A 16170-nucleotide genomic window follows, 5' to 3' on the forward strand; every position below is an offset into this window, starting at 1 on the left:
GTTAGATGCGTTCTCCTCAACGTTGATGTAGTTGTTTGGTTGACTGTCATCCAGGTAATTTCCCTCCTACAAGTGGACGTTACATTTTCCCCACATGAATCTGAACAATGTATGTGTTCTACTGAACAAGACTTTTGTTTGTTGCACCATTTTTCTTTTTTTTATATATAGTTTGACAATTTACTTCCTCCTATTAAAGAAAATTAGGGCTACGTATAGAAGGAGTTGGGCAAGATAATTAGAGCACATCTTCAAAAAGGTTGACAAAGGCCAAAAACTGACGATACACCTGTTTTCTGGTTGAAAATAAGTATAAAATGTTAGCTAAGTATGTTAGCCAATAGAACATGTAGGGTAAAGCATTTTAAATAAAGTAAATGGCTGTATTGCAACAATTATTCAAGCCATTTTCTCGATACATACATAGCAAGTTTTAAAAGGTTAAGATGATCGGTGAGAAGTTTTCAAACCAGTGGAAAATGTTAAGGCTACGTTTGTTAGCTTTACCTGAATTTATGTTAAAGCATGCTAACTCAACATTTGAACAAACTGGTAACTATCAACTATTTAATAAACTACAAAGGTGCATTCAGTAAGAATTTAAATTTAATTTCATATCTCAAAATAGAGGTTGAAAACTCTAATTGCCCAAACGATTGCTGCATGTGCTCCCTTCTCCTTGCTGTCTACAGGTAAAAGGTCAAACTGTCAAACAGGAAGTGGGAGACTCCAATTAAATTTATAATAGGGGGAATCTAGCCTATACTAAGTAGGAGAGAACAGGGGGGTGTCCGGCTGTTGTCAGGGAGCTGAAATAACTAACTAACCCCAATATCACAGCTCCAGATGTGCTCAAGGCACCGTCACCATGCTTCCCTGACTTTCACAGTAACTAACTGATAAGATGTGTTCCTCTCTATTTGAGTACTTCTATTTCTTTGTATTTCAGAAAGTACTTTTGTTCAAATAGGGCTGACTTACTGAAGCCTTGAAATGAAAACTGCATTTGAATCCATGACTATAAATTAATTGGGTGTCTCTCCCACTGTCACCAGGGTTGGGGTGGGTACTACTACTGAAATTAAAACAACACTCTCACCTGGGTTCTAACCTGTCTTGTGGTTTAAGCAGAGGTCTTTTTCTCATTTTGAGGAAACAGTAACCAGGATCATCACTTTACCGATAGAGGGCCACATAACCCCCCCTATGACGTAACAGCAGCTCCTGTCTCCTCAAAGAAAACCAACACATACAGATCTCTCACTCTGACTTGTTTTCCTGGTCATAATCCCACTAACGATCATCTTCATAACTTGTTAGAAATCAGACTGTAAAATCAATTCCTGAGTTAGTAACGACAGAAAACAACATAATATTAGCGAAATATGCAATTAATTCACTTTATTTGAATCATCAATGGTAAAATTCATACAAACAAATTATACGGGCGCATAAGAAATGGTGTTGTGTTTTCTCACTGAGTGGTGCATCACTCTGTCAGAGGCGATCTTCGGCCACACGCCCAGCCTCAGCACCAGCCATCCTTTCTCCACGGGGTTGCTCCCCTTCTCCTTGTCTCCGCAACATTTCAAGGAACCATGAGAGGGGTTCGGCCTTCGCGATAAGGACCCCCACAGCCGGACCTCGTTCTTCTCCTCCCCAGTTCGTTTCTCGCGGTCCGTTATGTCTTTGAGCCTGCTCCCCCTCTCGCCATGCCCGCTGCTGAACGCCACCTGCCGCTGCTGCTGCTCCTTCTGCCGTCGTTGCTTTTAATTTCGTGCCTGGATGGGGCGGTGAGAGCAGCGGAGGAGGGCGGCGGCCTGCCCTCCTCCTCGCCCGGAGACAATGGCCTCACCGCCGCGGTCGGACACCAGTCAGCCACCGACCCGACCGCCCCGGGGCGACGTTTCAGCCCCTCGGGTCTGAAAGCAGGTAGAATAACAACATGGGCTTTGAGGGATTGTTGCAGAAATGGAAATGATGTGAGCAGAGGAAACGGTCTGACTCGTGATTGACTGAGAGAACAGTGCTGTTTATTCACCCAGTGATTCTTGTTTTGGTTTGTTTTTTTTGGGTCTGTACATTATGGATAGTCCGTGTACATTATCTATTTACTTATAATAGTTATTAATTTGAACATATCTTTATTATATTGGGGAAAACAATGAGACTTACACTGTTTGTTTGGCTTATAAAAGTGAAGTTCTCAAAGGCCTTAATGAAGAAAATAAGAATTATGAAGAACAATAAAGAGGATAATGTCTGCATGACCAGCTATTTGTATTGATAAGCTACTGGATGTAATTCACATGCCAAGAAACTAACAGGATTAAGATGTATAATATGAAGGTTTGAGGGATTAGGGTATTTTAATCTTTTTGGACTGAGCAGGTGAATTATTAATGGGGGCATGATAATCCTGTGCTGCTCTGATGATACAGTAGGTAGGTCGGTGTTTACTGATGGCCTCATGACTGCCAAGTCTGTGTTTACATTTGGTTTGGGAGCATGTTTGAGGGAGGGGGTGTTTCCACACCATAATCACTAAACATATCTCCACTATAGTGTGTTTCTAATCAAACAGGAACTATAGGACACCTAGTTCCCATGTGTACATGTACATGAATGAATCTTCTAGGTGAGGTGAAGAAACATCTAACATGGCAGCACAGTGTTGCTTTTGCTCTATCCTGTCAGTTTTTTCATTTTTCATTCTCCCAGCAACTCAGCTGTGCTTGCCTCATCACTTTTTTATGGTGAGAGAAGGTTACTGAGTTCTGCTGAGAGGAAATGGTGGGGGCCAGTCTGCATACAAATACAGCATTTGTGATCTACTTGACATTTATATTATCATAAGTAAATACCTGGATTTCCTATATAGATTTTTCTAAATCTACTTACTATACTTGAAACACTGTCTGCTAAATGACCCCATGGCGTCTTCTCTCCAGAGCCCCAGTTTGCGCTCAAAGTCCTGGTGAGAGATCTGGTGACTCGTCAGCCTCTTCCAGGGGCTTCTGTGGATGTTTATGTGAATTACACCCTGAGGAGTTCTGCCCAAGCAGGGCAGAGAGGTGAAGTTCTACTTTGGGTTGTGTACAGTCCAGGCCTCAGTCTGACACTGCTGGGCAACATGGAAGGCTACGTCCCCAGCCCCCTTCCCTGGAGCACCACCAAGAGACCTAGTGAGTAGCACACAGTCCACAACTCTTTAATCATCCCACATGATCTACTTTTTATCTATTTATTTATCTTTTATTGTCATTTTTAGTTCCAACCTCTTGAACATGTCTTATAATATGTCTCCTATTGCATTGGACATTTCTTCATCATATTTTGTAGACTAATTTTTGCAGGCATTGAATAAAAAATATTTGTGTTTGTTTATATATCTGCAGCCTGTTTCACCCTGTATGTTATAAATGTGATACCTGTATATCTGAGCGGCGACAGAGAACCACTAAATGAAGTAACAGTAAATAAAACATGTAGAGGGAAACAGCTGAAGCCTTTGTGGTTGTCAGCATCAACCCTGCTAAGACACTGAATACCTACCAGCTTCAGAATCACAGTTAATCCTGAGCTCCCCTTGAAGGAGTCAGGCAAAAAGGTTTTTTCAACAGCAACCAATCAGCCTTACTTAAAGAAACAAATGAGCTGTGAAAAGCTGTTTGAACATTAAATCTCAAACTACTAAAATTAACATAAGTCAGACAAATCCTTTGTTATACATACAGTAAATTACAATTTACAGTAATTGCAGCTATAATTTCCACATTCAACATTCATTTTTCATGGTAATAATAATAAATTGTACTGATAATAAATTAATTAAAAGTATGCATCAACACAGAATGTGTCACTGATGTTTCTTCATGATGTAGCAATTAATGTTTGGTCGTGTACACTCAAGTGTAACTGAACACCATGTTATATAGCCACTTCATTGATTGTTTCTAAAGCTGCATGTACTGTGAACGTGTCTGACTCAAGCTCAAGTGAAAAATATCCCTGCCTCAGCAAACTGTCTTTGTCCTGCACTGAATCAAGTGCAGAGGGGGGTAGGGGCTTTTTAGCCACACCAATCTCGTGTTGGTGTACTCTATTGTCTGTCCTCCCACTTCCTCTTAGTGGCCTGAAGCTGAATTGGGCAGAACGGGAAGAGAGTGGTGACGTTTTAAAACAAACATTGAGCAAGTGATATGAGGGGGAAAAATGTTATGAGGAATAAAAAAAAGAAAAGCATGTCAGAGCCTTTTGCTCTGCGTTATCCGAGGCACCTCCCTTTTGTGATGCTGAGCCAGACAACTGAACCCCAAATAGAGGACTGTGGTATTGCCATCTGCTGGTGATAATTTTGCACTACGTCTGTCTATTTGCACATATAGTGGCCATAAACACTGTAACACAGCTTAACTTCTGAACAGTTTACATACATAATAAATTGAAATAAAATGCTGAAATTATTTCTGTTCGTGTTCTAATTCTAACCTTTTCTGTGCCTCCCTGCAGTTTTCTCTGCTGTGACGCTGCTGCTGCTTCCTCACAGTCAGGGGAACATCTGGCTGTTTGAGGACTCGGTACTCATCACTGGAAAGTTACCTGGTAAGTGTACACGCAGGTCACTGAGTGTCCTTCTGACTTGTACTTGACTTGTAAGTGCATCCAACATATTGCTGGAAGCTCCAGATTGTGATTAATCATGTGCAATTTTATTTTCACAGACAGATCTTCCCAGCCTAAGGTTAAGTTTCCCAAGAACCTTCTCCCTATCTCTGATAGAAGCAACATCTCCTCACTTACTGCGTATGTGACTGTACCACAGCACCACCTTGCTAAAGACTGTGTCAACTGTACTCCAGGCATCATAAGCAGCAAATCAGGTGAGTTTTAAATGCAACATTAATACCTAATGTAATTTGTCCTTAGTCCTTTTTTTTTTCTTTACATGTTTCAGATTTCAGATCTAACTGCTTGTTGTTTCTGGCCATGCATTACAAGATGGTTAAACTTTTTAAATTTTAAGCATAAGAACGTATTTTACCATATAATCGTTAACTCCTCCTCATGTTTGCAGTGTTCAGAAACATCGAGCTGAGGGCAGTGGCAGCCATCACTGTCCTGCTGTACTCCGGTAATGAAGAGCTCCAGGTTCGAGGGCCCATTCAAATCAGCCTGCCTCTGGGACACAACACCCACCTCAGGGCTTCTGATACTGTGCCAGCCTGGGCCTTAAATCTGAAGACTGGTATGAATAAATATTGTAAAAGCAACAGAATCACATTACAAAATACGATGTTTAATACAATACAACTGTATTCTCAACAAAAGTTATACATTGTTTTTAGGTTTTATTCATCTCATGCAGGTACAGTAGCAGTGATAGTTTGTACTATTGTGTGTTTCAAGGTGCCTGGGAGAATCAGGGTCTGGGAATAGTAAAAACAGTAGGTGATGAGCTGGTTTGGACCTACACAGCTTCTCATCTGGGCTACTGGATTGCTGCCCCCCTACCCTCCTCAAACAGTATGTGTTTCATTTACCGTCATTACCTTTATGTAAATGCTGTTTGTGTAGAATTCATGCATGTTTTACGTCTACCTACACATTTAACTATTTAGATTATCTGGGCCATGGAAGCTCTTTGGATTTCATATCATACCACACCTACCTGCTGATGGGAATACTGGGAGGAACGCTGGCTATAGTGTTTGGATTGCTTTCTTTGCTGCTGTGTCACTGCGGGTAAAAAAATCTTTTCAGAAATGTTATTAGTCAGGTTCAGTTTACAGTATACAGAAGATTCAGATTTACTTTCATATCTACATGTATGTATGAAACATGAATTAATTAGCAATTCAGCACACTTGCAGAGTATACTTTCTCTGATATGACCAGTAGCTTATAGTGGCTAATGTTTGCAACTGTAGGACTGTTTTTAAGTTTTACTTAATCAGCTTAAAAACTCCTCTTCAATTCTGTTTCTCCCAAATACAGAGGTTATTACCAAGAGCCCAGGAGGAGAAGAGCCCGCTTTTCCAAACTCACCGTAGTAAAAAAAGATCAAACCACCTCCACCCACATGGAAGAGGGTTTGTTGTTCCATTCAGGTGACAACAGCCTTGCATCCTGTAGTGTTCAGTGTGAACCCTTGTCAACACCGAGGCACAAAGCCAACTACAACATTTATGTGGAAGATCCGGGGAGTCGCCCAGCAGCTCCTCTTTATGAGAACGTCACTTTGGATCGAATCAAAGGTCCCCAGCTGCCACCTCACTACATCAATAGTGAAGAAGTAGCTCGGCTGAGGGAGAAGTCAGAGCAGAACCGGGCCAATATGAACTCTGATAACTTCTTTCAAGATAAGTTGATTCATATATATAACCAGCCAGTGGCCATTATTCAGGCTCCAGAACTTTTCAGTGCTCAGGAGCAGCAACTGTCAGGCTGCAAGTCTGCTACTTTCCCCCGCAATGGAGCCGAGTATGATACTCACTCAGAGCCTGCAAGTAAAGACAGCTACACCCAAACACTACCCAAAGTCCCTCATCACCACTCCCAAGATGGAAGCAGCCCACAGGAAAGCAGCCAAGATGAACCCCGGCCTCTAGAGACTCCTCCCCAGATCCAAGGCCCTAACTCTGGTGTGTGGGGACGCTACAGTAACCTGCTCGAATCCTCCGTTTCTGTGCCTGGAACTCTCAATGAGGCAGCTGGTATGGAGGCTTTCAGCAGTGGGCATGGTGTGCCCAGTGAGCTACAGGGGATCTCAGAACGCACATTGCTGGAGCTGACCAGGGGAAAGTCTCACCCCAGGGCCTGGTTTGTCTCCTTAGATGGAAAGCCAGCTGCTCAGGTGCGGCACTCCATTATTGAGCTTCAAAGTCGCCACCGCCCCCCTAGCAGCAATGACACCAGCTTGGACTCAGGCGTGGACATGAATGAGCCTCAACACAACCTAAGAGAAACGGAGCGTGACAGGCCTTCGGTCAGGGCTTCCTCTCTTCCACATCACAGCCGAGGCGGGCGTTATGGTGAGGAACAGGACCTGAGCAGTAGTGAGAGTGGCACCACTGCCACCTGTACACCAGAGGACCCTTCTCTGAGGAACATTTTAGATGGGAGCAGTGGGGCTATTCCCAATATTCCAGAGGAGCGAGATGGTATGGATACATCCAGTGCTCAGGAGGACAGTGAGTCGAGGGGTACGCCACCTCCACGACGACTGAGAAAGGTGCGGGAGAAAGTAAAGGCGGAAAAGAGGAGTGCCAAGCACGTCCGTGAGGGGAGACCTCTGACGAAGCGAAGTTAGAGAATGGATCATGAATGAAAACATCCAGACAAGTATTTTAATTTTCATTTAAATGTCCCATTAGCCATCTAATCCATACTGAGCTATCTTCACGCCACTTGTATTGACAGGCATGGTTGTTGTCGAGTTATGTGATTGTACAACTTTGCCAAAGAAAGCATAAGCTCAAGAAATAAAGCAGGATCTATGTCATGTTGAAGCATTATGTAGCTGCTGCCATCAATGTTTGTGCACCATGTTCTCTCACTCTCCCTGAATCTGAAGATCACCAGCGAGATTCTCCACAGCAAAATGTCCGTGCGAACACGTTATCCCATAGTCCCTGGTACTGGCATTAAAGAGGGTGCCTTCCTACTGCCTGTAATCTTTAAATATTATTACATGAGATACAGTTTTTCTCTGTATTTAGTCAAATTTGGTGAGTTTGCAAGATGGACATAGATGCAGGTCTATGTGTAGTGCACTTATCCTCACCAAAAATGCCTGCTGTAAATTAAAGAAGATATAAAAGCTTTCCTCGTTTGCAGTGCTGACATCTTGTTTGATCGCACCTCATTTTATTCTGACTAAAGTCATTATGGGAATCAGTTTTGTCAAAAGATATTCCAGTTTAAGTTATTCCAGCACTTTCCTATAATATTTGGCAATTAATGTGACTGAGTAACACAGCTTCAACTTTCCACCTTTGACTAACACAGGAACCTGATGGATTATGGACTAAAACACTAATGTACATTGCAAAGCTAAGCTGGCATTTTGAAGTAAGCCTACGATTATTTTAGAATGCATGATAACGAATGTTACTTTGTGTGTATGAAAACTGTTTGCATTTTACTGTAGAGCTAACATTACATCATCATAGCTGTTAGATTACTTGCTGAATAATGGTTTAATTTTAGTGGCTAGTCTTGAGAGGAGACTCTATTGTACTGCCAACTGTTAATACTTTAAGGAAATTAACATTCATTTTACAACACCATCCCTGGAACAGTTAGGGTTAGCACGTTGGAACTATAACATGGCAAACTTTGTTTTATGAGATTTAATATTATGACTGTATAGTGTCTGTTAGAAAAAATGGTATCCAGCCCAGCTACCATTAATGGCTTACATTGCTGCTAGTAAGAATGTTTTAGAACTGCACAGCTATGAGGCAAAAATGTGATATATGAAATAAATATTAAAAATCAACAATTTGCAATCTTAAGTCAGAGACCAGACATTTCACTGAGCCCACAAAGTCTTTGTTATCATTTCCTTTTTTATTCCCCATTAGCTTGACAACAACTGGTGCCTTATAGATTTTACCACCAGTTACCAAAACTCTTAATGCCAATTACAACACAAATAAATGTGTTTCCTGATCAGCATTACCACGGAATAAACATTTTGTTTTGAGAATGTTAGACATATTTAAAGCTTAAAACAAATTTTTCCAATTCACAAACATTCATAGTTCATTGATGATATATGTTAATGACTGGTGTTTCTCTACATTGTGGTACTACTATGTTGACATTTATGGTTTTAAGTCAAATGTTTCACTAACTGTTGGATGCACTGGCATGAAATTTGGTACACATGTTCATGTGCCTCTCAGGATGATTTGTAATAACTGTGGTAATCCTTTAACGTCTCATCCAGAAGAAATCATCAGTCATCATCACTTTCTTTGTAACTACTAAACCAAATGGCATTCCTATCCGTTTCAGCTGCACTTGCATTGTACTTGTGTGTGTGTTTAGTGCTAATTAGCAAATGCTAACATGCTAATGGTGAAGATAGTACAATACTACTCGCTTAGGATCACTATGTTTGAATTTAGCTCAAAGCACCATTCTGCCTAAATACAGCCTTTCTGATGTGCTAGCATGGCTGTAGACCCTTAACAAATTTGTAAAAAATATTTATGCCGAAAAGTACAGTTCTTTATTAAAAAAACATAAATATCCCTGCCTTTCATATCATCACACAGTTAAATAAAGCATAACACACTTTAATATGTGCCAGTTTGTTCCACACACAGCATTTCCAAATAATTATAAAGAGTTTAATGAAGCTCATATCTTCAATAACAGTTTGGCAGAACTCTCTCCATGAATACATGAAAATGACAGCATTAGTAATATTTACTGTAACTGAAAATTTTAAAACAAACTTTGCAGCCACAATTATGCTATATTTAGTCTTCCATCATGGTACTATTATTATTATTATATACTTTTTCACTGATGAGTTCACTTTGTATGTATGGGCTTTGATTCTGTAGTTATATTCATATGAGATTTGTATGTATATATTAAAACAACATTTTATGTATTATGTGACTGTAACAATTTAAATTGTGCTGTTTTTCTTCTAAAAGCAAATGTCTGAGAGGTGCATCATTGCATTTCACTTATTGACTGAATGATGCTGTTTTTAAGCAACTGTTATTAGAGATATGTTACCAGTGTGAATTACTTCAAGGTTAACCCTAAAGAGTAACTCTTCTCATGGGATTGTACAGAATGTCAGAGCTTTGTAATTTAAATGTAGCAACAGGTTGAGCACTTAATCATTCAGTATGCTTACGTGTGAAAATACTTTCTCCTGACACACAACATATTCTGGCTTCAACAACAACATGAGGAGTAGTTTGTGAACACTTTGTGCCGGTCAACCCTACTGCCACTCCTGTTTTAAAGTGATCTTGCTGGATGTGCTTGTACTGATTTTAATGTGTTCTATAGTGTACTCCTCTTGTGTCTAGCCAAAAACCTCATGGGCTTTTGTTTCTTCCCAAATGGGCACCTCTTGTGTTTACGTCTGTAATAGTGGTAGTGTTTTTAGTCTTGGCTTTGTGCATTAAATAAATAAACTTACTTGATACCAACTCTTGTTAAGAAGCTTTTTTTGCAAACAAAAACATTTGATGCATTTCCAATTTATATATACATACACCTAGATTTTCTATACACATATATATATATATATATAGCTAAATAGAAAGTGAAAGAGAAAACAAAAAAACTTATTTAACAGCTTCCTTTACAGCTGTGTGTTTATCAAGACTCCAGTCATTCTTAGCTCTGAAGTAAGTTTGTTGTTTGTGTCTTGAGTAGCTACAGTGCTTTTCGGTCTGGCTTGCAGTCTAGTTCGCCTTGGAGGAAAGGATGCTGTAGCTCTGTTATCCGGTTGTGGTCTGCTCAAGCCTACAAAAAGGTTCACCTGTGGCTGTTCTCTGCTTTTCGTCACAGGTACCAACATGCTAGGTGAGGCGGAAGTGCATTTTGTTGGTGCCCTTTTTGATGAACAGGCATTTTGTCTGTCAGCTAAACCAGATTTATTTAGATATTTACCAGAACTGCTTTCAGGAAAAACATTATTTTGCTTTTCCTGCAATGCATCATTTCCTTCTTTTGTCATATCATCTGTTATGGTAATGCATAAGTCAAACAGCTGGTTAGTTATTACTTTTTGTGGGATGTTGAAAGTTTCTGAAGTGCCTCCCAGCACTTTTAAGCTAAGAGAACCATGTGTAGGAAGAGTTCTTGGGTGTATGGCCCGCAGTGCCACTCCTGGCACAAAAAGGTCGTCTAAGTTATTTTCTGCTTGTTTGGCACGGGAACTGGAAAGGCAGCAGGCCAACTTAGGGGAGGTCTTCTTTTCACTCTGTCTCCAAGTTAAGGGATTATAAATGACATATCCATCCAGGGGGCAAAAGTTCGATTTCCGCAGGATCTTGTCCACACACGGCCTGTGGAACTGAAGTGTGTGAGCATGTGAGGAGGCAGGAAGAGACAGAGGGGGAACTCAATAAAATAAAGTTTTTGCATTACATTTGTTTTTGGCAATATAATATATGAACAGAAAGACTATATACATATTTTTCTATTCATACAGTACATATAGATTTTTTTCTAAATGTTAATTCTTAGATTAGATTTTTTTTTGTTAGATTTCTTGTATATTTGCATACTCTGGTTGTCATAATCATAATAAAACTACTATTCTTTCCATTACTGTTGTTTTTTTTTTAAGCTTTCAGTACTTTAATTCAAGTTTTTATTTTGATGCACCGAATCAATATGATGGTCATAAATGTTTATGATGTGTTTATTTATTTTTATTGTGGTGGTTTAGTTACTACAAATATACAGTGAAAAGTCTTACCTTGTGATGACAGGGCAGAATTCGGACCCGCTGTCCCAGACTAAAGTTCTGCAGGCAGATCCTACATTGCCCTCCATCATCCATGAGCCGAGACCCTAATCTCACTCTGACGCTAGGCAAACAACCCAACACATTTTCAGGAATAGGGTCTTCAACCAAAGGGATAATGCTGGGGAATAAGATGGGAAATATTAAGTTGAAAAAAATATATTCAATGCATTTTACTATATTATTAGTGAATCACATTATCCTGTTAAACCAAAACATTTTATCATCACATTTCCTTATTACACCTCTAAAGAGTCAATTTCACTTTAGTGCCATCTTGTTATCTCTCTCAGAATCCCTTCAACACTGATTTCTTTGGAACACCCAGGGTGATTTGGAAAATTACATCTACAGTGTTCAACAACTTGCCTTTCATTTGTTGGCTGAGAGGTCACATCCTTTGGTTCATTGGTGAGATCCTCTCCCACAAGACACCACTTTCCTCTCCTTTTCTGTTTGAGGTTTAGTCAGAATATTTGTTTTCTGAAAGTGTGTATTCATTTATGTCTTTACAGTGGCAGTATACTACTTCACGTCATTGAACATGTTCTTTATGTTTGTACAGTATATTTTTGCTATGTATGAGCCATTGATGATTGTAGATTCAGATGATAAAGTATTTTAAAACAAACAGAATAAAGCTTACTGTCTGTAAAGCAAATTGATGCTGTGGGTGGCAGCCTTTCTTTGAGCAGCCTTCACACAAATAGAAGTAACTGCAGACTGTGCATCTAAAAAAATTACATAAAATCTCAGAATGCAGCTTGACTAGGACATTGGAGTTTACCAAATTATTCTTCATCACATAATCTAGAATGCAAGTGTAAATGTACAAACATTATAATACTAATGTATGCCCCTATGTTATACACAGTCTATATTTATCCACACACACGACTGCCATAAGCTTACTTGAAACATTTGCCAGTGACAGGACAAGTGCGGCAGCTGTGACAGAGAACTCCCAGGTGTCTGTCTGGCTTCTCTCTTTCAGCAGCTGTGAAAAGCTTTGCTGCATTTTTCACCTGGACCTGCAGTAACTTCAAAGAGATGAAGTCCTCCCTGCACAGAGGGCACTTCACCATATCTTCGCTGCCTGAAAGTTTCTGGTGATCTGCCCACACCTTCATGCAAGATATGTGGACATTATTACCACACCCAAACCTGGGAGAGACAAAGACAACATCTGATGCAGGAAATGTGTCTATACAGTTATAACCTACTACATAGTTTTGTTGCAATTAAAAAATGAAATATATTCCTTTGTGGAGATTTGAACCTAATGTTATTACAGCTGAAAATGTGAGCTGGTTTCCACAGCACATCCTTTAGGTCAACAGCTGGATGTGCAGTAGTGTGACTCACAGTGCTACATGGGGTCATGTTCTGTGCAACAGTGCAACAAAAGTTGACTAGAACAACTTACATCATCCAACCCATGACTGTACTGAAACAATAACAGTCTAAAACTCCATCCCAAATCAGACCAGTGTCAGAGCCATCTACACACCTGCAGTAAGTCACAGGGTGTTTTTTCTCCAGCAGCTCCTCCTGACAGATAGGGCACACATCCTGGGCTTGGATAACTTTCCGGCAGACGCTTCCAGCATCCTGGCCCATGACTGGTTGGCTTGGGGTCCCAGAAGCATAAGAGGCATCGTTTTCCATCCGGTGGGCTGTGGTTTGGTGTAAACCATGGAGCAACTCCAAGATCTGTCTCTCCACAAGTCCATGCTGGAATGAATCTAGAGTAGAGTTATTTTTAACACTATATGTCAACAGGAGGACGTGGATGGGTGGGTCGGCTTTTTCAGATTGCCTATGAATTTTGCACAGTATTTTAGTGCTAAAACTGAATGCTGCCACAAAGTAGAATTGTACGGTTTAGAATTATGATGTCCACATAATTACTACTATAATTACTGCCAACATCAGAAAAAAATGTTTACTCTGTACATTATTTTAATGAGAAAACTCAAATTTTAATGAGTAGGTGTTCTTGTTATAACAAAAAAAGTAGTTTGAAATACATTGTACGTAGTAGATCTATCCTTTGATGTTGTTGGATACAGGTGAACGTCTGAATGAACTGATTAAGTGGGAAATCCAGTGTATGGCCTGCAAGTTACTGTAGATGTCAGATCTGGAATGATCCTGTTGTGATTATAGATGTGTCTATGCTCACAACAGACATGTTGCCTACGATTGACCTGCTAGTTCATGATGGTTCAACACAGTTAGAGAGGCAGAGCACCTATGCATATGGTCAGACTTCTTTTAAAAGAAGCGATTAGCAATAAATGCATCTCATTACATGTGTTCTCCCTTAATATTGTTGTGTAACTGCAGGTTAAGTATTTCTGTCCTTTTCTGTTCTGTCGTCTTTTCATCATAAAAGCATGTTATTATCTCATTAATACGAGGAAGTATTGTTGTTATTTTGACACATTTTTCTCATTATAAAGACATCGTTTGCTGTTGCGTGAAAACAAGAATGTTTTGTCGTTATAGATACAGAGTTAATTTTTTTTCTCATGGTGGCAGCAATATGCTGCTGTAAAAATTTAAGCTGTTAGTGTAAAATCTATTTATCAAAGCAACTTACATTCATGTTCTCTGGGAAGTCTGAATTTGCGCAGTAAAACCCTGTAATGGTCAGGAGTTGATTCTACAGTTAGTGTATTGTAAGTAACTATCACCGATGGACATAAATCTTTTCATTAGCAGTTAAACACGATATCACCAGACTTGTATTAAATATAATATCTAATAATATAATTCTGTGTTACAAATACCAGCAGATGTGTTTACATGGCTCCTGCTCTTTGGTGAACACAGGGCAAGAGCATGTGTGTGGGTCACCCAGGCACACCTGAACAAAAACAACAAGACCACTCTTTGGAGTGAGGATACACATTTTCAACATTTTCTGATGTTTGAGCAATATGCAACCTGAATGAAGGACTGATTTACCTTCAAGCTCCTGGTTTCTCCATCCTCTCTGAGCAGAAATCCTGTCGGGCCATATGATTTCAGGAGAAACATAGTAGTGTTGAGGGCTTGGTCCTGGTGGAAACTCACTGCATCACTGACTGTGTTTCTCCAAGCAGTTTTCTTAAACATCCTGTCACTGCAGAATGAAGACAGGTCAGTCAGCTTCCCCATAATAATGGAACAGAGGGTGCAGGATACAAAAAACTTGTAAGAGTCCAAAAGCTTAATCAAACTTGGAACATGGTATGGCTATGGTAAAGCGTTTCATTCTTGCATTAGTAATGTAGCTATACTGTACTGTGCAACATATCAACATTGCTATATATATAAATATATGTATATTTAGGCCTGTGACATATTTACTCAAAATCTGTTCTAAAATGTGCAGCTGCATATCTTATAGAGGGCACACTTCCTTATAGTCAATATTACCGCTTTTCATGTTAATGAATAATATTTTAATGAAGATATTATTATTATATCGCAATAACTTCTGTCAGGTGACATATTTACTCTAAAATGTGCAGCTGCATATTCCGCAATTTCTACGGAAACACTATAACGAAAAACAGCTTGAGAACTCCCTCACCTCTTCATTTTCATTTATCACATAAGCATAATATATGTAAATTTAGTAGGCAAAACAACATTTAATATGACTCCGACACTACCGACATGATTTACGCTGCTAGCTTAACATGTATTAGATTTAAGCTAACGCACAGCACCTGTTGGCTACTTCCGGTAATTCTAACAACAAAATGAGTCTGTTGGCATCTGAATAGTTTGATAAAAACAGATGATACTTTTCTCAGCATAACAAACTTACATTTGGAAGCGTACACAACTCAAAACCACAGTCTTTGTTAAATAAAACTCCTAAACATCAGCACTAACACACTTAACCAACGTTACTTTGCTGGTTAAAGACGGAACGCCAGTCTCCGTGGAAACCAGACTGTTGCCATGGAGATTTTGACCCGCAGAGGGCGCCGTTGCCAAGCGATAGAACCCCGTGTGCTGATTGGTCCGGTTGTTTTACTGTGGTATTGATGTCATGTGATCAAATGATTAATTTTAATTCTTGAACAAATGATTCTTCTGGTTTTGTGTACAACACTGTTGTGATTGATTGTAAGATGTTTTTACTGCATCCTGTTAATAATTCATCGTTTTAATAATATTCAAGACCATAACAAAAATAGATACAAACAAGGACGACTGATAAATAGGACCATTGAAGACATACTGAGTTAGGATTCACAATACACTAAATTAAAAGGCTTTTTAAAAGGTTTGCAGATCCTGAAGATTCATTTTCACTACTTGACAGTTTACTACTTGAGTCTGGGCAGTGTCCAATAAAACTTAAGACAGCAGCAAAATCATGTTATAAATAGTATAAGCATTGAAAGTTACCTAATACAATTAAGTCTCACAATACAATATGTTAAAAGTCTGCACGTACATACAAATTAAAATGCAAACTTAAATAAAGAAGCAAGATTTAGGCAAGAACATGTTGCAATCACTTGCACTAAAGTCATTAATGACTTCCAGAATTTAAATGCTAAAGATAAACAGTTTGGGCATTAAAGTTTACATATATTGGATTAGTAATATGAAGTAAAATGTAATGGTTATAAATTATTCTAATGCTT

General features: G+C 39.4%; 2 protein-coding genes across 2 annotated transcripts; one reads left to right on the top strand and one right to left on the bottom strand.

Moving 5' to 3' along the window:
- Nucleotides 1-1484: 1484 nt before the first annotated feature.
- Nucleotides 1485-10292, top strand: LOC113163985 (protein FAM171B). Its single transcript, XM_026363057.1, has 8 exons — nucleotides 1485-1932; nucleotides 2952-3185; nucleotides 4513-4605; nucleotides 4725-4883; nucleotides 5078-5248; nucleotides 5410-5526; nucleotides 5622-5745; nucleotides 5998-10292. Exons 1-8 carry the CDS (start codon nucleotides 1713-1715, stop codon nucleotides 7310-7312), a joined length of 2433 nt encoding a protein of 810 aa, XP_026218842.1. The 5' UTR covers nucleotides 1485-1712; the 3' UTR covers nucleotides 7313-10292.
- Nucleotides 10293-11707: 1415 nt separating this feature from the next.
- On the bottom strand, nucleotides 11708-15458 carry zswim2 (zinc finger, SWIM-type containing 2). The gene is made up of 9 exons (XM_026363241.1): nucleotides 15339-15458; nucleotides 14489-14645; nucleotides 14311-14387; nucleotides 14121-14161; nucleotides 13026-13260; nucleotides 12428-12679; nucleotides 12162-12246; nucleotides 11885-11967; nucleotides 11708-11717 (listed from the first exon to the last, which is right to left on the bottom strand). The coding sequence occupies exons 2-9, from the start codon at nucleotides 14636-14638 to the stop codon at nucleotides 11708-11710; spliced, it is 933 nt and encodes a 310-aa protein (XP_026219026.1). The 5' UTR covers nucleotides 14639-14645; nucleotides 15339-15458.
- Nucleotides 15459-16170: the final 712 nt, after the last annotated feature.

Source organism: Anabas testudineus, chromosome 2, assembly GCF_900324465.2.
Source record: "Anabas testudineus chromosome 2, fAnaTes1.2, whole genome shotgun sequence".
Classification (NCBI taxonomy): Eukaryota; Metazoa; Chordata; class Actinopteri; order Anabantiformes; family Anabantidae; genus Anabas; species Anabas testudineus.

Bases quoted from the DNA above. Each gene is read 5' to 3' on its own strand.
- LOC113163985 (XM_026363057.1), top strand. From the start codon at position 1,713: ATGCCCGCTGCTGAACGCCACCTGCCGCTGCTGCTGCTCCTTCTGCCG. The intron at 1,933-2,951 runs GTAGAATAACAA...TCTTCTCTCCAG, and splicing joins CCCCTCGGGTCTGAAAGCAG to AGCCCCAGTTTGCGCTCAAA. The intron at 5,746-5,997 runs GTAAAAAAATCT...TCCCAAATACAG, and splicing joins TTGCTGCTGTGTCACTGCGG to AGGTTATTACCAAGAGCCCA.
- zswim2 (XM_026363241.1), bottom strand. From the start codon at position 14,638: ATGTTTAAGAAAACTGCTTGGAGAAACACAGTCAGTGATGCAGTGAGT. The intron at 12,680-13,025 runs GTGTGTAGATGG...TGTCTCTCCCAG, and splicing joins CACCCTGTGACTTACTGCAG to GTTTGGGTGTGGTAATAATG. The intron at 11,968-12,161 runs GTAAGCTTTATT...AACCTCAAACAG, and splicing joins ATCAATTTGCTTTACAGACA to AAAAGGAGAGGAAAGTGGTG.